Below are 26,150 nucleotides of genomic sequence, written 5' to 3'. Positions count from 1 at the left end.
ACCCTTCCTCCATAGCAGCTGTTGTGTGAAACTGACTCATGAAATGTAGATGTAGAAATGAAATATCTGATCATCTGGTCCCATCCACCTGCCAGTAGGATTTTTCCATCCTATCATTTACTTTTAGATTCTGCAAATAAATTGCTTATTGGTTTTGTCAGAAATCAGTCTGGATTCATTGTATATTAGAAATAACGTCCCTCATTTCTCAAAACGATAAATCCATTAACTTTTAGTTATAAAAGGAAAAAAGAATAAAACAAGATATTACCATGATCTTTAATGTTCTGAGTGGCAGTAAGGTATCTCTTTTTGCTTTCAAAAATCAAAAAAGAAAAGTAAATATCCAAACTAAGTCTTTTTTTTTTTCCAATTGTTCTTTATAATGTTCTTTGCTAACAAGAATAAAACTGTTATACCTACAATCTTAGATATACACAACATGCAAAAGACGTTTGGTTATACATACTCAGAAGGTACAGGGAATTCTCTATTTCTTCTGCTCTGCACACATGCCCCAAACACTGATACACTGAGGTGAGCACTAGGAGCGAGGCTTTCAGGATCCCATTGTTTGTTGAGCCAATCTCCACTTAAAAATGAAGCATTTGTCATTGACATATAGGTAAAACTGGTTAAGAATGCCTTCAACATTAGCCCTAAATATATAAAAATATGTTTAACCTCACTTAGAATCAAAGAATTGTCATCTGAAAACTGTCATACAATTTTTCACTTCTCATATTGGCAAAATTGGGAAAGTTTAGTGAAAACTCATTGTTGGCCTGGGTTTTTTACACTGTTGGTGGAAATATAAATTGGTACAGTTTTTTCAATGAGTCATTTGGAAATATCTATCAAAATGTTAATTATATGTATACTTAGATTTGGTAACTCCACTACCAGGAATCTAATCTAGGTATCTGTTCCATAAACACATATCCACACATATGCAATGATATTCACCACCATACTATTTGTTAGGGGACATGGAATCTGGAAATACCCTACATGTTCATCCTTGGGGGACTGCGGAGATAAATTATGATGCATCCAGGGGCAGAACAAGGCTGACCTCAGGGTCATCTCATAGAAAATCTATGTAAAGGAAAAGGCAAGAATTGTATGTAGAGAATGACTCCATTTGCATATTTTTTTATATATGCTGTGGATCATAAAACTTTTTTCTGAAGTATATAAAAACTTATTAGAGATTTGGGGATGGTGGTATATAGGAGAGAGACCTATTTTTATTTATACTGTTTTAGATGAGACTTTAGAGTGTTTGCATTTTTTAACTTAAAAACGTATTTCTAGAAAAAAATTTGAGGCACAAAACAGTTCAACATCACTGCTTGTAAGATCTCCCATTACACATTAAATTGGCATTATCAGTGTTAAATTCTCTCCTCTCAGCCCCCATATGCTTAAATAACGTGCTGGCCTTAATTTTGTTCTCTACTTTGTCTACTAGAGAATTATCAATGAGACCCTTTTCTCATATTGATCTCCACCCCCGTAAGTAGAAGAGCCTTCCACAACACTATGTTGAAACCAAAACCAAGAGTCGGACACTTAACTGACTGAGCCACCCAGGTGCCCCCAAAAACAACTGCTTTGAAAGAGAAAAATAAGTTCAGGTTTGTTTGCTGTTTACCTGCTGGAGTTCCAGGAGGGGAAAGTGCTTTTTAAATATTACAGCTGACATTTTCCCAACTTTCCTGAATATATATATATACACATATGTATCTAAATATAAAAACATGTAGCTATACTAAACAATATGAAACTCTACTAACCATTCGAAATTATACCTATAACTATCTCTATGGGTGCCTGGGTGGCTCAGTCAGTTAGGCGGCTGCCTTCCGACTCAGGTCATGATCCCAGGGTTCCGGTATTGAGTCCCACATCAGGCTCCCGAGTCTGCTTCTCCCCCTGCCCCTCCCCCCACTCGTTCTCTCAATCTCTCTCTCTCTCCCTCATGCACGTTCTCTCTCTCAAATAAAAAAAAATAAAATCTTAAAAAAATAAAAAACTATCTCTACCTAAAATGAAAAAGTATCTCCTTACAGAATAAAGTATTAAAAACAATGAGGCTAAACACAGTGCATTGGCCTGTGAAAATACACTGAATTAAACGTAAAAACTTTAATCTGCAACCTGCTATCCTAGTGGAGATCATATGTCATCCACAGTATTATAGCGATGAGAAAAAAGACCACCTGGCACTCCATAAAATTGCACATTCTTATAAAGGTTCTCATAATGGTGAAATATTCCATTGAAATTCTCAGAGCATGGGCCTCCATTTCCCTTTCAAAAATCTGTCTCTCAGCACGCATTTCCTGTTTACTGGATTTCAGTCTTCCCGTTTAATGACTCCACCCCTGGTGTGACAAAACCCAAAACTTGAGGAATCCATTTTTAGCACATCTACTTAGGTATTTTCTATTTAATCAACAGGATATAACATTGTTTATGCCTGGCAAAAATCTGTCTGCTTTGTTCACTGGCCACTTGCTAATATTGAACAAAGGAAAATCTTTTTAACAAATCTTATTTGACAAAAGATAACTTTAGAATAATCTGGAGCTTAATATCCCTCCAATCTTTATATTATGGGAATCAAGATTACCAAAGTAACCTTTAAAGAAAAAATTAAGGGGTGCCTGGGTGGCTTAGTCGGGTAAGCCTCCAACTCTGGATTTCAGCTCAGGTCATGATCTCAGGGTCCTGGGATCGAGCCCTACGTGGGGCTCTACACTTAGTAGAAAGTCTGCTTAAGACTCTCTCTCTTCCCCTCCCCCTCTCCCCCACTCACGAGCACACATGCACGTGCTTTAATAAATAAATAAATCTTTAACAAAAAAAGAAAAAAGTAAGAGTGCTCTGTATATTTGTGGTATAAATGACAGTATAGGAAATGTTGCTCAAAATGGCTTAGAATCTTTTACTATTCTATGCTCTAAATGTGTGCTTTACACTGTGTAAGATGCTCTTCTCAAAGCCCTAAGTTTTACAGAATTATAATCTCAAGCAAAACTGAATTCAGAAAGTATATAGAAGAGGCTGCTGTGGAGCCCACAAGCCTTCCGATAGAAACAGTCACAGGCATCTGTCATTTGACACCCGCACATTAAAGTTCTTTTCACTCTCCCATATCACCTCATCACTTCCACAACTGTATGAATTCGCCCCCCGAGTACTGCCTCCCTGAACTGTAAGTTTCCTTCACTGTCTTACTCATCTGAATATCCAAATACAACTAGTAGCGCAGTGCCACACACACCATAAATGTGTTAAAAAAATATTTAGCAAGTGACAATGCGCCTCAAGGTCTAAGTATGCACCTCGTAGAACTTTACATGTTACAATGTATGTTACCGTCACCCATTCATTGAAAATGTTACTTAGCCAGATGTACCAAATTGACTGAGGCTCTATTTCATGGAAATGTTATAGTATTCTGTCCTACCAATTTCAATGCGTTATTGTCTGGAAACTTCCTTCAGGTGGTGGTTAGGTCGGGTATCCATTCAGTGTGTATGGAACTCTAAAACAGAACTACATGATTGGTATCCTGGTCCTGTTACTTTTGGTTCAAGTGGTCTCAAAGAACAGTTTTATGCTCCAAACACTGAAGTAGCAAATAGATAAAGATATGGTAGAAGATTATTACATTGCATTTCCTAATCCTTTCAATCAACCAAACTCAAAATATAAAGTCAAAATCCACTTGTCTTCATCATTTAAAAAAAAACAAAAACAATAAATATGGGGGAGAAAATATTTTCCCCTAACACATATATTTTATTCCTTCATATGAATCTTTTTACCTCCCAAATATGAAGTTAACTAACTCACCACAAGGGCAGTGAGTCACCTTATTCTTATTGGTGTATTAGAGTATGTTCACCCAACTCAATGAGATTTTAACAGAGCAGAATTTTGACAAGGTTTGGTCTGCATCCTAATGTATGAACTTAACTTTTATTTCTTCCCCATACCTGCCTAAATTTCAAAAGCTTTTGAAAAGGGATAAAATTTTATTCAACATAACAGTGAAAACTATAACCAAACTATTTTTATCACACACAGGCTTTGTAATTTTAGCTGGATAATATGGACATGAGAATATAAGCTCTATATTTTCATACTTTTTATCAAAAAGAACAGAATACTCCATAGGAGTGCTTTCAGATATTTTGTGCGATATAGACCCATTTGTATATGTATGTGTGTGTATATCTCCATCTATCACAGATCCTTTCAGCAGTGTCAAGGTGGGATGAAACAGATACCAATGTAAAATGACCAAGGGGAACCTCTTATTCCAATACCTCCCAAGAGAAAGCTTGTGGTTGATGTATCAAGCCATATTATGTGATAAAATTAAGCCATATTCATTAAGGTTCCACTAATTAGCAATTCAGTCTGTGCAAAAGTCAATTACTTCAGGAAAATGCTAAGCAAATTAATAATGCAATTAAATCTGTATGTGGGCACATTTTCCCTACTTAAGAAAAGAATTTAAGAACCCTAGCACATTAGTTGAATGTTAATTACAAGTGAATTATTTCTTAATTCACTAAAATCAATTCCATCAGGATAAAAAAACATTTTTACAGGATCGCTTTTATTCTTTGTGCTTATAATGATCTGCATATATTTAAATATTCTACAATGTAAGCATTTCAGAAATTTAAACTACCCTTCCCAGTAACCTAAATCTTTGCATTATTTTTGCATTTTTGTACAAAGTCACTCTAATTTTCTAGAATGCCTCAGGTATAAGCACCTTAAAAGATGTGTTCTTTGGCTTTTTTCAAACACAAGAGAAATTGCAAAATAACCCCAATATCTGAAGATGCTACCATAGTAATCATGTTGTTCCCCCCCAACCAAATTCATATGGTGAAGTCCTAACCCCCACTGTGATATCTGAAGATGGGACCCTTAGGAAGTAATCACAATTAGATGAGGTCATTAGGGGGCCTTAGTCCAATGGGATTGGTGTCCTTATGAATGAGGGAGAGACATGAGAGTCCTCTTTCTCTGCGCAGAGGAAAAGTCCACGTGAGAACACAGAAAGAAGGTGACTATCTCCAGAAACCGAAGCAGTCAAAACCTGGGTCTTGAACTTCTAGCCTTCAGAACTGTAAGAAAAAAAAATTCCTATTGCTTAAGCCATTCGGTCTGTCTTATCTTGTTATGGCAGCCTGCACAGAATAATATGTTTCTTAAATATTAAACTTCTATTGAAGTTGCAAAACATTAAATAACACATTCAAATAGATCTCTAGGCCCACTGAACAGAGCCAAAATACAGTTACTACCAAAAACCTTCACTTTTTCTGATAATAACTTATGATACATATAAATTTAATTTTTTCCAGTCTAAGCATTAGAAATCAATGGCCATTAGGAACAAGAAGCCTAGGATCAAGGATAGCACTTTTTTTTTTTTTTTTTTTAGAGAGAGGGAGTGCAAGTGGGGTGGGGAGGAGGCAGAGGGAAAGGGAAAGAGAATCTTAAGCAGGCTCCATGCCTAGTGCAGAACCCAATGCAGGGCTCGATCTCATGACCCTGAGATCATGACCTGAGTAGAAATCAAGAGTCAGACATGTAACTGACTGAGCTACCCAGGTGCCCCAAGGCTGGCACTTCTAATGATAGTCAGGAATAGAGGTAATGAGGGAGCAGCGTGAATAGCTCCAGCTCACATACAGGTTATACTTTTTAATATCTACACATTACTGCTTAGCATCTAAGTGTTTCCAGAAACTATTATAATAAAATATATCACTAGAGGGGCGCCTGGGTGGCGCAGTCGTTAGGTGTCTGCCTTCGGCTCAGGGCGTGATCCCGGCATTCTGGGATCGAGCCCCACATCAGACTCCTCTGCTAGGAGCCTGCTTCTTCCTCTCCCACTCCCCTGCTTATGTTCCCTCTCTCGCTGGCTGTCTCTCTCTGTCAAATAAATAAATAAAATCTTTAAAATATATATATATATCACTAGAGAAAAGAGTATTGAGATATACACTTCAAGTCCATTCATCAAATATTTATTGAACATTTTCTGTCATACCAAGCACTACACTAGGCACTCACATCACTAAGATCAGATAAAGCCTTCCAATGATAGACAGATGTCAGGTGTGAGTTAAAAAGCATTGTAGCCCTGGGGCGCCTGGGTGGCTTCGTTGGCTGAGCATCCAACTCTTAATAGCGGTTCAGGTCACTGTCTCAGGGTTGTGAAATGGAGCCCAAGACAGGCTCTACACTCAGTGAGGAGTCTGCTTCAGATTCTCTCTCTCCCTTTCCTTCTGTCCATTCCCCCATGCTCTCTTTCTCTTTCCCTCAAATAAAAAAAAAAATTTTTTAAGGCATTATAGTCTTAAATCTCGAGCCCAGTAGACTCCAAACTACTTACCTGACAAGAGCTCTTTGGATCACAGTGAAGCATCCCAAGCACTACTTGTTCTAAAACTGAACTCTTGATTACTACCAGCACCAGCACCACCATTCCATCCCCAATCAAACCTGATCTTCCCAAAGTCTTCTTCTCCCATAAATATCATCCCCATTCTTTCAGAAACCATGAAGCCATCCTTGAGTCCACTTTCACACCCAGTTCTAATATATTTTGTCTGCTCTGCTTTCATAATGTACCCAACGTGACCATTTCTCCTACCATCACCTGCTATCACAATTAGCTGATTGCTTTGACCTCCTTAACTGGTCTCCCCGTTTGTACCCTCTCCCCTCTATTGATTATTCTCAATCCAGCATTTAGAATTGATTTTACCTTACTGCTACTCAAATCCTTCCAATGCTTCCCCAGCATCCTCAGAATAAATGCCAAAGTCCCTACACAACCAGTCCTCCCCTGCTACTCCTCAGATGTCAATACCTTCCATGGGCCACTGCTTCAGCTCTGAAACTTCCATTCCTCACATGCCATAGCAAGATCCCACCTAAAAAGCCTTTGGTGTTTTCTGTTTCCCACAAAGCTGGTTCCATAACTACATTCAGTCCTTCTTCCAATACCACTTCATCAGTGAAGCCTTCCAAATGTGACCTTACTCAGCTTAATATTTTTCTATAATACTTATCAACATCTGACATGCTATATATTTCCTTGTTTGTGTGCCTCCCCTCATTATGATGTAAGTGCCGCATACCAATCAGGGGTTTTTGTTGTTGTTGTTCACAGCTGTATCCTCAATGGCTACAATAGTGGGTGGCATGCAGCAGACCCTTGATAAACACTTGTTGAATTATTTAATTTCTATTACAAGGACTCATAGGAGTAGTGGATGTTTACTGATATCCAAAGTACAAGTATTTCTACAGTGAGATCCATTGTGAAAGGAAAAAATAAAAATAAAAAATATCTGCCTCATGCAAAAGGTTCCTAAGGCCCCCCGACCCTCAGAAGCTTTCTATGTAGCCACATCTTCATGTTTGCAAAGTGTCTTTCCCTGTTTGTCAGAAAAATCAATCGCATTACACAGAGAATATTTCAACAATAAGAAAATATTTTTCTGGGGCGCCTGGGTGGCTCAGTCAGTTAAGCGTCCAACTCTTGATTTCAACTCAGGTCATGATCTCAGAGTCATGAGGTTGAGCTCTGCATTGGGCTCCATGCTGAGTGTGAAGCCTGCTTAAGATTCTCTCTCTCTCCCTCTGCCCCTCCCACCACCCCCCAACTCACATGTGCACGAAAGAAAGAAAGAAAGAAAGAAAGAAAGAAAGAAAGAAAGAAAGCAAGCTTTTCTGAGAACGTATCTACAAAACTATGCTGAAAACTGAAGAAAATATAATTTTTTCACAACTTTTAGAATATATTCATTTGTTATGTAAGTGGGGAAACTACAAACCTCTAATGTTATGTAAATTTAATCAGCATTTAAAAATACACACATTTGCATTTAGCTAAAACAGAACAAGCAATGATTCTGCTACAAATAAAAATTATTTTATAGAACTTTACAAAGTTACAAGAGTCATTCATCTGATAAAGGACTTGTATCCAGAATATATAAAGAACTCTCACAACTCAGGGAAAACCATCTAAATTTTCAAAATGCTAAATGCAATGTGGTATCCTTGACTGGATCCTGAACAGAAAAAAGACATTTGTGGAAAAACTGGTAAAATGCAAATATAGTTTATAGTTCAGTAAACGCTATTGTTCCAATATTAATCTTCTAGTTTTGACAAATACACCATGGTTCTGTAAAGTATTAACAGCAGAAACACCTGACAGGTATACATGGGAACTCTCTACTATTTTGCAAACTTTTATGTAAATCTAAAATTATTTCAAAATAAAAAGTTAAATGTGAGAGGAAAAATATTTGCTAAACCTTCACCAAAGATATGTGGATGGAAAGTAAGTATAGGAAAAGATTCTCATCATTAATCATTAAGGAAATATGAACACATACATGAATATTTACAGCAGCCCTATTCAAGGTAGAAACAAACCAAATGTTCATCAACTAATGAATGGATTAACAAAATACATTATATCCATATAATGAAATATTATTTGGCCTTATAAAAGAATGAAGGAAGTACTGATACATACCACAACGTGGATAACCTTGAAAACATTATGCTAAATGAAAGAAGGCACTCACAAAAAAACACATATTATTCCATTCACATGAAATGTCTGGAATAGGAAAATCTATAGAGACAGAAAGTAGATTCAAGGTTGCTGAGGCAGGGCAGGGGGGAGGACAGAGGGTAATAGCTAAAGAGTGCAAGGACTTTTTTTTTCCTGAAGTCATGACCATGTTCTAAAACTGACTGTGATGACGGCTGCACTTATTTGAAAATATACTAAAAACCACTGCTTACATACTTTAAATGGGTGAATTGTATGGTATATGAATTATATCTCAATAAAACTGTTTTTAAAAAACTAAGTAGACATCAATACACGCCTATTGGATGGCTCAATAAATAAAACCAACAAATCCAAGTACTGACCAGTGTGCAGACACTGGAACTTTCATACGTTGCTGATAGAAATACGATATGATACAGCTGCTTTGGAAAATAGTTTGTCAGTTTCTCATAAAGTTAAACTTACACTTACCATATATCTCAACAATCCCACACTTAGGTATTTGTCAAGAAAAACTGAAATATATATCCACATAAGTTCTTATACACAGATGTTTGCAGCGGCTTTATTCAGAATTGCCAAAAACAGGAAGCAACTCAAATACCCATCAGCTGGGGAAGGGACAAATTTTAGTACATCCGTACAATAAAATACTTCTCAGCAATGAAAAGAAAAAAATGATATATGACATATGCCACAACATGGTTGAATCTCAAAAGCATTATGCTTAATGAAAAAAAGCCATACAAAAAGACTGCACACTACATGATTCCATGCATAGGACATTCTGAAAATTCCATAGGAATAGATACCAGATCAATAATTGCTAGACTCAGGGCTAGTCAGAGGAGACTGACTACAAAAAGGGACAAGGGAACTTTTCAGGATGATGAAAATGTCTTTATTTTTATCACAGTGGTGATGGTGGTGATAGGACTATACAAATGTTAAAACTCATTGAATTTTACACTTCAAAAGGTTAATTCTTACTATGTATAAATTATACCTGACTTTTGAAAAAGTTGCATCCAACTTAATTGCAACTTAGTTTTTTTTTTAATTCCTAATACAATGCTGATAGGTAGTGTAAACTGCTACTACAATAACTACCAAAATTAGAAACGCAAGCACCCTTGGCCCAGCAGAAATAGACCAGATCACACATGTAAGGAATATTCTTTATAGAACTGTGAATACCCTGAAATAGTTAAGCACACATACACAGACACACACACCACAAGGGAGTTCCTCATGTCCTGTTCTAGAAAGATCTCCAAATTATATTTTTATTTAAATAAATAAGCAAGGGACAGATGGATAGATATAATTTAGGGATGGGGGAATACATTTTGAATGGATCTATATATGGTTTAAGAAAAAAGTCTTTGGAAGAATAAATAAGCAACTAAAATCACCCATTACCATTAGGGCTTTGGGAATTGGGCAAACGTGGAACAGAAGAGGAAGTAAGACTCTCCAATGTGTACCTTTTTATACTTTTTGATGCATGAGCCATGAAAAAAAAAACTAAATAATATTGAAAACACTAATTTTAAAAATATATAGTTTAAGTACAAATTATAAACATTTTTGGAACACTAAAAACATTCCAGAGACAGAAAACATTATCATGTACACTTACAATGCAAGTTAACATTCAATTACCAGAAGATAATGAGCAATCCCCATAGGAGACTATGTACTTAACCTTTCTTTTTGATCCCAGTACCCTACAAAAATAGAAGAAAATAAGGAGTATAAGAAATAGAGAACAGAGAACGTTTTGGAAGGGAAAGGTATAATTTTTTTAAAGGAGGAGTAAATGAGAAAACTCAGGTTAAAAAAAGTCAAGAACTTGGTATACCTTTGAATAGCCCCAATCTTTTTGCCCTGGAGCATTGTCCTCTTCCAACCCTACGAGGGATTGGTATTTTCTGTCTTGTAAGAGCCAAAGGGAAACAAACAGAACTTCTTGCCACAGACACAAAGCGACACACATCCTGGGAAAATGACTGACTCGAAACCATCATTTAAACACAGATACACACTCCGCACAACCAGAGCATCTGCATGAATTATTTTTGGATTTCAGAAGCATTTAAGAGTCCTGGAAATTTCACATTCCCAATCCAGCAATCTGCCCTTTATTCCTAGTTGAAACTGTGAAGTACAATCCTAAAATGGTGTTAGAGCTAGATAACTTCGGATAAATAGTATATCTGTGTAAGATATAGGCTTATGAATCAATTCTTAGCATATCTGAATAAATGTTTCTCAATTCTGGTGAAATTCTAGTCCGTGATTAGCCCCTCTCTGAACAGTGTGGCCAGACAACAAAGTTCATTTACAATCAAAGACATCCTCATGGCCACAGATAGGGAAGTGCCAGGAATGTTTTATCCTCCAAACTGTTAAATTTCAAAGACTTAAAGCCCATTCAAATCTAGTCCCTGGTAGCAATCTCCCAAAACTTTCCCCTGGCTTTTCCAGTCAGCACTGAAAAACAAACCTCCCAGCTATGTTCTTATACAGAAAGGCTAAGTATTAATGTAATTCCATGTTGAAACTTCATAAGCAATGGAAATAAAGTGGCAAGCCAATTCTGTGATTCTGACAATCCAGCACATGCCTGGTTGTGCTACTGCTGATGAGAAGTGGTTACTTTCCCCAATACAGAACAACTCGAAGGCCATTCTGTAGCTAGCCCATTCTGTAAACCAAAGAACTTTTTTTTTTTTAAGATTTTATTTATTTATTTGACAGAGAGAGAGAGACAGCCAGCAAGAGAGGGAACACAAGCAGGGGGAGTGGGAGAGGAAGAAGCAGGCTCCCAGCAGAGGAGCCCGATGCGGGGCTTGATCCCAGGACTCTGGGATCACACCCTGAGCCAAAGGCAGACACTTAACAACTGAGCCACCCAGGCGCCCCTAAACCAAAGAACTCTTAATCAGACTTATCACTAGCATTTCTCTTCAACTCGCAAAATTTTCCAACAGTGTACTTGAATATTAAAAAACAAAAACAGGGGCGCCTGGGTGGCACGGCGGTTGAGCGTCTGCCTTCGGCTCAGGGAGTGATCCCGGTGTTCTGGGATCCAGCCCCACATCAGGCTCCTCCGCTGGGAGCCTGCTTCTTCCTCTCCCACTCCCCCTGTTTGTGTTCCCTCTCTCGCTGGCTGTCTCTCTCTCTGTCAAATAAATAAATAAAATTTTAAAAAAACAAAAACAAAACAAACACCAACAAGCTAAGAACCAAATACCGATAGGAAACAGTTCAAAGAAGGTATCAGAGGATATCAAGATAATAAGTCATTTACATCCTTAACACAGTGTCTGATAACAAAATTAACAATCAATAAATATTAGATGCTATACGAGCTACTTCAAAGGTGTAGTTAAAATAACAATAGCTAACATTGATTGAGAGCAATCCATTTGCTAAGTACCTGTATCTAATTTAAAAAGTAGACCTTCTAGCCCTACTCTAGTCACTGCAATAAAATTAGACTTTAGATCGAAGCTCATCTCTAACACATAAGTAACCTAATGATCCCAAGCAAATCAGAACTTCATTTTGTAAAAGTCCTTATTAACAACAATACAGTTATACCCAATCTTACTGTAGAGGGAGTACAGTATAGTAGAAAAAAACACGGACTTTGAAATCTGATAGTTACATGTCCTTTAGCAAATGACGATTAATCTCTTTGTATCTCAGTTTCTTCACTGGTAAACTGAAGACAGCACCTCCTACTTAATTCAGTTGTTTTTCTAAAAAACCAACTAAAAAAATTAGAAAACACCTAGTTGACTTTCAAGCACATAACTGACAATAAATGTCAATCGCTTTTCTGCATCTTTCCTCAGCTATTCTGAGTTATGCTCTCCCCTAAATATAAAATGAAGAACACAATTCAAAGTATTTACATATTATTACAGGCAACCTGAAACAGCTAATATGGCACTTTCAAAAGGGCTGCATCATAAAAATAACTCTTATTTAAAGATAATTAGAGGTATAATATAAAGATTCATTTACTGTTGCATCTTTTGATTTTGAACATTTATATTATGACAGTAATTCAAATTCCTCTTCAAATTCTTCAAAAACAGTCATGAAATCTCTATTCCACATTCTTTTTCCTATTATGTTAGTTTCTGGCTATATGTCTAAGTTCATACAGCATTCATATTTAAATTCAAAATGATGACAGATCTCAATAATCAAAAAAGAAAAGAAAATTGCATCCATTCATAACATATAATTACAAAGATTTACTCTAAAAATTGTATTCTGATAAACACCCTTAGAATAGAACATATGCGCATGTTACACACATGGAAAGACTTTGCCACTTTTGAGCACTCTTGCAAGTGAAGAATTTTGGGTTCAGCTTTTTTACTCAAAATAAAATGATGAAAACTATTTGAGCTACATTGGCGTAGATGAGTTTTTACACAGTGGTTCTTTGAAGTCTGAAAAGGCTTTAACAAAGAAAAGCTCTTTATAAAATTCAACATGAAGGTTATGCTTCTAAAATGGTCCAGAGAAGTATTAACCTGGACAACCAAATAAAGAAATAATTTGAAAACATGGTTTTACTGCCTTACACGCACCAAAAGGAGGCACATTTCTATAAGTGCTACTAGCCAAATATTAAAAGGATCTTAGTCTATTACCTTTACAAATGGTTCACAATTTCTACTGGCACTAATACTTTGGCTGTGTCAGTGATAGTAATACCTTACGTAGTGTAGACTTTTCCATTTGTGAAGGACCTTCTCATATATTGTACTCATTTCAGCCTTTCAACCACCCTGAAAAATAGGTAAGGCAGACAGGGTGCCCTATTTTACACAGCACAATAACCACAGCCAGGTGAAAGTTGCCAAAGTCACACAGAGAATGAGGGGTATAACACCAGTCCTTCTTTTCCAGCTACTCTTCCTCATTAGAATTAGAGACCCCAAAAATGAATGGCATCATTAGAGTGACATCAATGCAAAATAATAATAATAATAATAATAATAATAATAATAACAATAATAATAATAGTTTAAGGCATTATTACTCTCGATTTTTTCTTTTTGGATCTTAAAGAGATTGAATATATAATTTGAAATATTCTTGATCTAGCTTAAGAAAGGTTAAAAGGTAGATGAATAAAATAAAAAGTTCAGAATCCAGTGAAAGCAAATGGATACATACCAAAATATAATCCAAAGCAACAAACTGAAGCCCAGGGCTTAGAAATTCATAATGTCATGCCTAGAATTCAGGTTTTACCTTTGACTTTGCTTCTATGGCTGACACAAGTCATGGTGACTAAGTAAAATTTGAAGCACTATCACCTAATCAGGCAATTCTAAGAATCAACTGGGCACAGTCTTAAAATAATCAAAAACCTAACTTATGTTACAATGAAATAAATATAATTTTCTAAGAGTTAAATTTTAAAATTTTTCCAGAATGGGTTGTTCCCCATCAGTACTGCTTACTGAATTACAGGAGAATGTCTGACATACACTTCATACACTAAAATATTTATTAAATGCCAAGGTCTTTTAAAACTTCACGGGAATATAAACATCAATAAGACTTCACCTTTAAGGAATTTTGCCATTTAAAAGAAGAGGTAAGATGTGTATAGCTAATAATTACGAAATAATTACCGGAGGATAAATGCCTTAAAGAGATACACAAGCTAAAAATAGTAAACATCCCATAAAGAAAAATTCAGCCTCTTGCCCAAGGGACCAGAAAAAGCTTCCTGAAGGAAAAATTTTCAGTTAGTTCTTAAATGACCAGGACAGCTATGAAGGTGGGAGAGCAGCAGTAAATGAAGAGCTACTAGCATGGGTTAAAAAAGAGAGGAAATCAAAAGCTTTACTTGCGTGACATTGATAAGGCCTGAGAAGGATGGCAGTTGGAATGGAAAGAACTAGAAAGGAAAATAAACTAATGTTTTCTTTCCCGAACTCCACAGTTAGCTTTTTACAGGATCAGTTCAAACACAGGAGTTTACACAGAAGATCATTCAAGATTATTGTTCTCTGTGGTTACAAGTATCATTCTGGACAATTACCATCCACATGAATGGGTTCTACTTAACAGTGAGAAATGAGTCCTCAGGTTTTTTCCTCTAAAATACCGTCCTAAGTAAAGAGATCCACAACAGCATTTCTCTTATACCTTTGATCTTATAATCAACTGAGAAAAGTAAAAATGAAGGGAAATGGAAATTAGGACCTAGCCTAAAAGCAGAGAGGAAGAAGGACAAGCTTGGTATGTAAGTATTTTTAATGTAGCTATTTTCATAATCAGCAGAGGGGAGTGTTTATCCAATAAATTAAGAAGAACATTCTAAGAAATTAATGTTCTGAAAGAGATGACAGAGATTAGGCATTTTTTTAAAAGCCCTAGACAAAAAATAGAATAAATGACATTTTACAGTAAGTCACTTAGCCTATTTCATATATAAAGAACACTGTAAGATGACAAAAGGCCAGATTTTAAGGCCCAGATTTTATGGGTGAGATCTTTCTTCTCATTTTTCCTAAAAAAACTTCACCCAACTAGATGAGAAGTATGGACTGCTTTCCATCAGACTTTCAAAGAGTTATAGGAGCTGCTAGTTTTTGGTTTTTGGTTTTTGTTTTCTTTCCTCCATGCTATTTTGTTGCAACCAATTTGAAGGTAAATATTGTTTTCCTGAAAATTGATTCAATATGTTTAACATCTACTCTCTTCTTTAAAAAAAGAAAAATCAAAAGTAGAAATGTACAAAATATTGTACAACATGTTTTAAAGTTTTAAATTTTGACCCTTTCAGAAGACTACATTAATTAGCTGTTTTCATAAATAATTGAGATAACATGTGAAGAGATAAAAATTGATTATCCTCTAAGGAAAAGTAGCTGAAGGAGAGTAAACACTAAGAACATTTCTATTTGGGAGTGAGGAGTTCTGATACTATGTACATTGCAATAATGTTTTCATTAGTATTTTCTACAAAGTTTCTCTTAATGCTGTCAAGACACTGTTGCAAATTTGGAGTGGTATCTCCCTCCTACACCTCGATTAGAGCAAATGCTCTCAACTAAGTAATTTCACTTCTAACCCCCCAAATCCCATTGGAATAGTCTTTTCTTTAATACATTTGATATAATGTATTACCACTGATGTACAAGTTATATAACTAATTATTTAAAAATTACTTGTGTAACTGCAAGGAAATTAACAGCTACTGAAGACAACGCCGCAGCACCCTACAAAGAGGAAAGATGATAAACTCATCCAAGTTTGTTTGGATGAGAGATAGAGAAAGGTAAACAACTTAAAAAGTAAATAGTTATATCTCTGAGTCCAATTTCAAGGTTTAGATAGTATGCCTACAGTTATTTTAAATAAGATAAAGTAGCAGTAAAAATAATTCTTGACTACAAATTAAATGGAAATTAGGGTATCTTTGAGTACAACACAAAGTTGCTTAACTGAGCAGAGCACCCAGCATGCACCAGGTACTGGGGCCTGATATACCCAATAGCCTTACAGAACTCAATAATTTCACTTTGTTTTGTCTTTCTCATAATGAAAGCCTAATTCAGGAAGAAAATTTTATTAGAACTTTTCATCTAACTCCAAATTTCTTGAAACCTAGAAAAAGGCCACAGACACAGTTTCCAAAAAGTTAGGAGGCTGGAAAACTGAAGACAACAACCTAGACAAAAATATATCCTTCCTAGGAGCGAAACTGTATGACTCAGAAAAACTATATTGGGTGAACAGTAACAGATAAACAAAATAAATAATACATATTATATCCAGTGTCTTTAAGATGTTTGTGAACAGTTATGTTAATAATACAATTATGGAATAAAATTTCTTTTTTCCTTTCAGAGTTCATTTGTAAAGATCACAAAGAGCTCCTTTATTAGAATGATTAAAAGTCCTACTCCTTATCTGGCTATACATAGGAATTAAAAATAAGAGATTGACAAAGTAGCTTTGTTTCTGCTGTTTTACATAATAGTGAAAGTAGGCTGGGATAAGTCCACTCTTCCTCATTCCTCTGTGTAAAGATACCTCTTCAGTAAAATGACTACAGGCTTGCAATTATAGAAGACTTATTAAATCCTTGAGCCCTAAAATCAGTTGGAAGTACTCATTGAGGGCCCAAGAAACAACGGAGGAAAGAAAAACTTAATGTGTTTAATGCCACACACACACACACACACACACACACACACACACACACACACAAAAGGTAAAGTAATAAGAACCCATATTCTGTGCCCCTACCTCTCTTCAAATTCCTCTTTAGCTTTCCTGACAAATCAAATTTCCTCATTTACTTTATCCTCACAATCTACAGTCAATGGAGTGTAAGATGTTATTCCTTTTTTGCTGTTGTTTTATTTTGATTCCAGTACAGTTAACAGTGTTAAATTAGTAAGAAATTATTCTTTTTTTTTATTTTATTTTATTTATTTATTCGACAGAGATAGAGACAGCCAGCGAGAGAGGGAACACAAGCAGGGGGAGTGGGAGAGGAAGAAGCAGGCTCATAGCAGAGGAGCCTGATGTGGGGCTCGATCCCATAACGCCAGGATCACGCCCTGAGCCGAAGGCAGACGCTTAACCGCTATGCCACCCAGGCGCCCCAGTAAGAAATTATTCTTAACATATACCTAATATAAAATGCAAAAACAGCCATGTATCTTGCCCTTACACCATAAGTTGATCATTCAGAACAGTCACAAAAAAGAAAATAATACAGTCGTCCATTCTGAGAAGAGTCCTGAGCCATTGCTGATCCCTCGTCCATTCATGTTTGTCTGTTTCATTTTGAACTGATATAGATCCATCTCCATGTAATTTCTAGTCCAGTGCACCCAGTCTAGTTGAAGGTATGCCTTAAGCATGTCAAAAGCCCCAGCTATCCTACATGACCTTCACATCCATCCTAACACTACAAATTTATCTTCAAGCTATATCTTGACTCACTGCCTGGATTCAAAAGCTTCCAAAGATTCCCCACTGCATATCGAACAGACCAGAAATTCTTAACCTAGCATGATTAAACGTTTCAAGACTGTAAGCAAACCAGAAGGCAGTGAAACACACATTTTTTTGTAACCACTAGGGCAGTCAGCAAGATACTTCTTATGGAGTATATGCAAAATATGAAGGAATTAACACTTTCAGTAAAACAAAAGAGAAATATGGAATTAAATGTTCTATCACAAAAGGAGAAAACACCCTTGCTAAGAATTAGTGAGTAAATTTATCCCACAAGTTTAGCTAACTTTCTAAATACGCAGTTTGAATGGTTCCTAAGCTTTTATGTTATTGTTGACAAAATAAATGGCCAATTCATTTACGAAGGTGTTTAAGTAATAGAATACAAAGCTTATAGATTAACAGAATTGAAAATCGGTGTTTTCATTTCCTGTAGTATTGATTACATCACCTTCATTCACTAAACAGCATTTATTTCTAAGGTAACAAATTTGTTTTCTGTCGAACAAAAAAACAAAACAAAACTTTCACAAGTTATCTTACAAGAAATGAAAATACATGACACGTGCCAAGAAAATTGATTTACAATATGGGGGCCTACTCTTTAAAAAGTTCCTAAAGTTCTCATTTTATGAACTGACTAGTGATAGAGTATGGAATAGCAACTGCAACATTTATAACTGCAATCACTGAAGAGTTCAAGCAACTGACTGACATTTCCTAAAAATCACTGTACACGTAAATTCTGAGTCAGAATACTGAGTGAGAAAGAAAAATAATGGTCAGGTGTCGTAATGTTCTGACCAATTTGATACACATTTCCAGCCCATCTTCTTCATTCTGAAGTTTTCTAAACTGTAGAGCAGACCATTGAGGAAAGTTATTTAATTGAATCTGCTCAGAACTACATTATAGGGGCGCCTGGGTGGCACAGCGGTTAAGCGTCTGCCTTCAGCTCAGGGTGTGATCCCGGCGTTATGGGATCAAGCCCCACATCAGGCTCCTCCGCTATGAGCCTGCTTCTTCCTCTCCCACTCCCCCTGCTTGTGTTCCCTGTCTCGCTGGCTGTCTCTATCTCTGTCGAATAAATAAATAAAGTCTTAAAAAAAAAAAAAACTACATTATAAACAACTCCAAAAGAACCCTGCAGTTATCCCTGAGAAAAATACACACTTCAATTTAAGGCATATAATTAGAAAAAAAAAAGACATTTTTGCTGATTATACTGCTATATTTTTAATAGAAGGAGCCCCTTGAAATTATAAAATACACTCTTTTAGCAAAGTTTCATCGACTCCTCATTTTATCAACTATTAAAAAGGAACTTTCCATTTCTCTGAGGTTTACTGATAACAGTACTGAATAGTCACCCGACACCCACACTCTTCCAAAAGTATCTGCATTTTCACCAAGATGAAGGTCTAAAAGAAAGGGCAAACTTTTTCTGTGAAGAGCCAGACAATAAAAGGTTTTAATGCTTTGCAGACAACACTGTCTCTGTCAACTATTCAACTCAGCCTCTATAGCATGAAAGCAGCCACAGACAATATGTAAAGAATGAGCATGGCTGTGTTCCAATAAAACTTTACCTACAGAACAGGCTATAGGTTGAATTTGGTCCAAGGGCAAGAGTTTGCTCACCCCTGATGTAGACGATTAAACTTTCAAGTTTGCTGGCTCTGTCTGGAGAAATTGACTCAACTACTCTTGTTGTTTACTTCTTCTACTCAGGAGTCCAAACTAGATCAGGAATTTTCAACATTTTTTAGTGGTAAAGCTCCTTTTTCTAATAAAAATTAAGTGTGCAAGCTAGGCTAGATTTCCGGGCCTCCCCAAAGGCCCCTGAGAAGCTTCCCAGGGTCCATCTACAGGTCTGTGGGACAATGATCAGCTAATCTCTAAGGTTCCACTCAATACCAAGAACCAATATTGACAGGTTTTCCTGTCACCTTAGACATCATAAGATGAGGGAAGCGTTCTATGGATTAGGGGCCTTCCAGATACTCCAGAAATCACATCATCTCCTTCCATGAGGAAGAGCAGTTACATGTCAAAATTAAAAATATAGAACTGGTGAAAAGTAGAAGACAATGAAGTGAAAGTTAAAATACTCCTCTATGTATGTATTTAACTAATATTGTCTCTCACTAAAAATCTATAAAATTTACCTACAGTAAGTTTTATTACAGCTTACTTTTTCTTAAAGTTTTATACATAATCAGTAAGTTGAGTAAAATTTCAGTGGAGTATATTTAATCTATTCTTGACATCACCCCTTAAGAAGTTGATATATTTGCATGTAAATCATTCTACAATTAAAAAATGGTCTTATCTATCAAAATAGGTCAAGGCTAGGATCTCTACTTAGTAACAGTCGGCAAATTAGTTTTAGATACTAGAATAGAATTTAATTTTATAACTTAAGTCTGTCATTAATTTAAATTACTGTTCCTGATGATAGTCAAAAATCTCAAAGTAATAAAAAATTTGCATAATAGGACAAAAATGTCACAGGAGCCCAGAGAAAGAATTTATATCCTGTGTTAAATGCCAGTGAAAACATCATGTAAATGACAGTTTGAAATACTAGCACCAAAGTGATTAAACTCACAGGGAGGCAACTGCCTGATACTCAATAAAAATAACCTCATTCCAGAAAGGTACATGTTTCTATAAAATAGGAGGACTTATGTGTTACAGAAACTGAACCAAAAATTACTACTCCTTTTCAGCTTTTATTCCCAACCTGCTATTAATATAGAAGTATATAATTACTTTTTCCCCTGTATCTCAAACTCTCAGGAAAGAAAGATCAAGTCATTAAACATTTATTAGCTCAAATTCTGCACCAAAAGGTACACCAAGTCCTGAGCTTTAAAGATGGATAGTTAAGTCCCAGACCAGCAGGCTCTCTAGCGAAGATGATTGACACAGTGCAAGCTAACCCATTGGAAATGAAATCGGGGTCCTAACTTAGACTCAATTTCAGGCATTTATTATATACTCACCCCACCCAAACAAGTAACTTATGAAAACACAGACTATTTTTAAATGACAAATAGCCAGGACTCTTTCCAATAACATCTCTATCCATTAGTTTCTGATAGCAAATTGTTTAACTGACCTCACTACACATAAGCACCATTTATCTATATAAATCTTGAATGCTACCACAAAAAGCTCATAACTAAACACAATTGCTCTAAGGCAGGACACAGTGCATACTTAAAGTTTGAGTATCAAAGCTAGTTTTGTGTAACATTCATTATCAAACCATTTTTCTTAAACACTAGGTTTATGATATAGGTATGGATTCAACAAAGCACAGAAAACTATTTAAACAGCTATCTTTTACAAATGTTTTATATACAGATGTATATGTATTTATAAAGTGATGACTCAACTTCTAGGAGGAATGACAATTACAACCTTAAAGTCACAGAAACATGACAAAGTATTTACGACACGTAGTCATATAAGAACACACAAATGGAGCACTTTAAAAATGAAATAAAGTTTCTGAAATTTTAAAAATAAATTTGAAGCAAAAATAACAAATTAAGAAATATAAGCCTACATTCAACTTTAAATCAATACGTAAATCAATAGTTACCACTTAGAAATAATTACGTTTAAAAGTTACATTGATACTCAATAAATATAAATTTTTATAAGTTTATATTTACATATAATGCTCACCCACTGGCATTTTTATCTCTATTTTCAGATAAGAGATTGCAGTGCAGAAAATTAATAACCATATGCCTAATAAGTGAACGAAGAAATCAAATATATCTGTATGATTCCATAACTGAAGCTATAATAACGTAGCTGTATATTCCAGCAACATTTTCAAAGAGGGCTCCTGAGAATCACCACATCAACTTACTACCATTATCTTTTCATCTGCGAAGTAAACTGGACAAATACTATCAGCTCACAGCACTCATTCATTTTAATCTCTCTCTTTCCTGCCTTTCTGTAATACAGAGGTTTAAAAGCAAAATACTCGAATTTCCAGCTTCCTTTGCCACTACTAGTCATGTGACACAGCTCCGGCCAAGGACAAGTACCTGGAAACGGTTTTCCTTCAAAACAGAAGATGAACTCTTACCCAAGAAAACATTCTCCCTTCTCTCCTGGTTGCTGGTGTAGCGGTCATCTTGGGATTTTGAAAACTAAAATCACGTGCTAAGTAGGAGACTGAGCCAGTTTCCTTAGTGACACCCTTGAGCATCTCCACCAATCTTATACTACCTACCCTTAGATTTCTTATTGTGTGAGGAAAATAAGCCCATGGCTAAGCCTAGGCGTATAGTTTTTGGTAACCTGTAGACTAGCAATCCTAAAACAGTTTATGCTATGAATCAAGCCTATGAAATTGACTCATGTTATAAATCACTTTGGTGAATTCACCATAAGGCATACTAATGATGAAAAATTATCTAAGAGAAAAAGATCAGATAGCCTGAATACCAATTATTTAAAAATAATAATAAACATGAAAATATTAAACTATTACCTATGATTCTTAACTCTTCACTAACTTATTTATGCCAGAGACTGTTAAACAACTGTAATATACATGAACACATTTAATCCTCACAATGATAGGAGGTAATTTCACCATACATAGCCATTGTAAAATTTTCATCAATCCTTGACAAAAACAACAATAAAACAGGGGCACCTGGGTGGCACAGCGGTTAAGCGTCTGCCTTCGGCTCCGGGCGTGATCCCGGCGTTATGGGATCGAGCCCCACATCAGGCTCCTCCGCTATGAGCCTGCTTCTTCCTCTCCCACTCCCCCTGCTTGTGTTCCCTCTCTCACTGGCTGTCTCTATCTCTGTCAAATAAATAAATAAAATCTTTAAAAAAAAAAAAAAAAAACAACAACAACAACAATAAAACAATGCTAAATTTACCTATTCTAACGTTTTCTATTTTTATGATATTAAAATGTCCTTTCTTTTATGAAATGAGAATAGTGGAGGACGAGTTTATATTCATTTTAACATACTTAGTTGGCAAAATAAGTGACAAATCAATGTCAGTGCCCCAGTGTTTTATGAAATTTTAATAGTCCACGAAATCCAAAGGCCTGAAATCCACTAAAGTTAAATAACCTGCCCAGGACCAAAAAGCAGTTTGTTTGACACCAAAGTCCAAGATAATACATCACAACTAGGTTACATAAAGGAAATACACTAAATGAACTCAAAACAACTATTCTGTGAACACAGCTAAAGATAGAAATGTATAACTACAAAGGAAAATAGCCAGCCCAGAATATCTGAAGTGGGAATACGGACTTCTAAAGTGAAATGACTTTATCATGTTACCTCCCAGAGTCTTCTCTGTGTAATGTAGATTTAAACCATACCAAAGAAAATGCAATCAAGATAGGAATTCCCACTCATCCTAATCATTAGGTTTGGAGATGGACACCGCGAAGAACTTTTGGATCTCTTCCTACATTGCCTGCCTCTAAAAGAAGCTTGTGGTTTCCCAAATAGGAGTAGGAGCAGGTATGCAGATAAAATTTGCCCCCTGAAGTTTGCTTCTCCATTTCTTTGAGTTCTACAAAAGTAGGGGGATCAAACATTAAGATTAGAAACAAAACTGAAATGCAGTCAAATTCTCCTTACCTCAATTCTTGGCATTTTACACTACTGCATTTCATTATTTTAAACTCTTAACTGTTTAAAACTCATCTCTAGTTGTTTGGAAATATGTATATTTTATCAATTTCTTATTACTATAAATAATGGTTTATGTCTTTATAACTGAAAAGAGTAAATACTTTCAGACTTAAGTTTATTTGTAGTTTTCTCAAATGTTAGGTCCCATATTTTTAATCCAATCTTCCAGTGCCAATTTGTTTTAGAAGAAAAACAAATAAACAAATACAGCATGCATTCTCCAGTATTTACCATAAATAAATAAATAAATGAATAAATAAATAAATAAATAAATAGGAAAAGTAGATGGCTAATGGAGGGCAGAGGGCTGGGAAAGTGGGTGGATGGTAGAATTTGGCTTTATAATTGAAATACAAAGGTGTACAGATGAAGGGAAAAAATATTGCTAAAGATATTTCTGCTTTGAACTTATTTTATTTTTTTTAAAGACTTTATTCATTTATTTGAGAAAGAAAGAGACAGAAAGAGAGCACGAGCAGGGGAGAGGGGCAGAGGGAGAGGGAGAAGCTGGCTCCATGCTAAACAGCAAGCCAGATTAGGGGCTCAATCCCAAAACCCTGCGATCATGACCTGAGCCCAAGGCAGAAGCTTAACCACTGCATCGACTGAGCCACCCAGGCGTCCCTGCTTTGAACTGATTTTAAAAGAAATTCTTTTTTTTTATTAAAATAAAATAAAATAAAATAAATAAAATATTTATTTTAATAAAATAAAAAGTACACCTAGAAGGTGTACTGACCACACTCAGTTTACATAATATTATCACCTCTATAGTGGTAACAGTACCTCTGACCAAACTTCTGATACACACCCTTGCCTTTTCCTTCCATCCACCCCCCCACTCCCACAAAAAGTAATAATTTAAATAATTTCTAGACTGACTTCCTTAAGCTACTATCATAATTCCTATTCTATTGTGCTTAATGTACATGGAATATTTTATTTCCTACACGTTTTTTCTTATACCAAATACACTAATCTACTAAAATTCAGGATTATGAAACATTCAAAACTGGTAAAATACATGGCATCTTGTGAATGTCTACAAAATTCAGACAAAAATAAAAATGAATAGTTAAAAACTTACTTTAGCTCATCATGTCCACTTACCTATTAGTGTGCATGTGTATTTTAAATTTCTTCCAGCTAATATATTGCCTTGAACATGTCATTAATGGTCCAATGCATACAAGACATTTAGCTAGAAAAGGACTAGGCTCTTCGGTAAGATTAAATCATTAATCAGGAAAAAGATTATTTTTCAAAATATCTTAATATGCGGCCCCTTATCAGTCACAATAAAACTCCAAAAGCTGTACTTTTTTTTACTTTTAATTTTTAAATAACTTTAGAATAAAAAAGTTATACAAAAATAATTCTCTATATTCTCTATATACTCACCTAGCTTCCCATAATCTAACAAATAAAATAACCAAGTAAAATTATCTAACTGCTCAAATTTCACCAATTGTCCTAATAACATTCGTTTTTTTTTTTCTTTTTTTTTTTTTTTTAAGGATTTTATTTATTTATTTGACAGAGAGAGAGACAGCCCGCGAGAGAGGGAACACAGGCAGGGGGAGTGGGAGAGGAAGAAGCAGGCTCCCAGCGGAGAAGCCTGATGTGGGGCTTGATCCCAGTACTCTGGGATCACGCCCTGAGCTGAAGGCAGACGCTTAATGACTGAGCCACCCAGACGCCCCTAACATTTAGTTTTTTCCGGTCCGGGATCTAATCCAGAATCTCACATCTCATTTGTTTATCACATTTCCTTAGTCTCAATCTGTAACAATTCTTCAGCATTTCATCCTTTCATAAACTCGACACTTTCAAGTACAGTTATTTTCTAGAATGTCCTAAAATTTGAGTTTGTCTAGTATTTTCTGACATTAAGGTTGAAGTATTTTTCGTTAAGAATACTATCACAGATGTGCCCTTCTCAATGCAGCATGATGTTGAAATGTCTTATCACTGGTGTTAAGAAGAAACGACAGGCCCAAAGTGGAGTCACTTGTGCTAAACCATGTAACCAAACCAAGGCTCCATAATTAACCTAACAGCAGCTTCCACCTTCTCCAGGAATTTAGTCTTAACTGGTCAACACCAATGAGGTAGTTTGCCACACAGACCCTTTCCATCTCCCAAAAGGAAGATGAAGTAATCTGCTCTTTCATTATCCCTTCTCCCTTCAGCCTTCCATTTTCTAGAGCTTCTGCGAGCTCCTTCCTGTTTGCTAGATGGGATGCTACCTGATTCATGAAACATTCAAAAAAGCCCAATTTACTCAGCTGAATTTTGTTATTTGACAGTGGTGACATAACTTTGATTCACCCGGTTCATTTGGTGTCTACCAGTTTTCCTCACCATAAAGGCACTGATTTCCCCTTTATAATTAATCAATCTTGGGGAGATACTATGCAAATATTCTGAAGATATCTGATATAGATTTCTTTTTTTTAAGATTTAATTTATTTGGGAGAGAGAGAGCATGCATGCACATGAGTGGTGAGAGGGGCAAAGGACCTGAGCCAAAACCAAGAGTCAGATGCTCAACTGACTTGAGCCACCCCAGTGCCCCTTTGATATATATTTTTCATATTTTCACCCACTAATTTTGACATCAACTGCGTATTCTTGCTTACAATTATTGCTGTGATGTTTGCCTACTGGTGATTTTCTATTTCCATCATTCCTTCTAAAGTTTTTTTTTTAAATTGGAATTCTAGAGTAACAAAGAACTGTCTCTTCTCCCCCATTTATCTGTGTATTCAATTATTTACTTA

The 26,150-nt window shown here is 35.8% G+C and overlaps 1 protein-coding gene across 12 annotated transcripts in view; it reads right to left on the bottom strand.

Moving 5' to 3' along the window:
• Positions 1-26,150, bottom strand: part of RAPGEF2 (Rap guanine nucleotide exchange factor 2) — a 231,494-nt gene that overhangs the window by 196,273 nt on the left and 9,071 nt on the right. The window contains exon 1 of one of the 12 annotated variants that reach the window (XM_045798716.2): positions 13,853-17,167. The exons of 10 other annotated variants lie outside the window; for them this stretch is intronic. Coding sequence is in view for 1 of the 2 variants with exons in the window: in XM_045798711.2 (XP_045654667.1) it covers positions 13,388-13,411 (24 nt within the window). In the remaining variant the exon portion in view is untranslated. Of the gene's footprint in view, positions 1-13,387; positions 13,655-13,852; positions 17,168-26,150 lie in introns of those variants that run through there. One more of the 12 variants, XM_045798711.2, reaches the window with a different exon arrangement.

The sequence above is a fragment of the Ursus americanus genome, chromosome 13, assembly GCF_024610735.1.
Source record: "Ursus americanus isolate L20-20 chromosome 13, mUrsAme1.1.p, whole genome shotgun sequence".
Taxonomy (NCBI): Eukaryota; Metazoa; Chordata; class Mammalia; order Carnivora; family Ursidae; genus Ursus; species Ursus americanus.
Note: the sequence above shows the minus strand (reverse complement) of the source record. Positions and strands in the feature narration are given on the sequence as shown.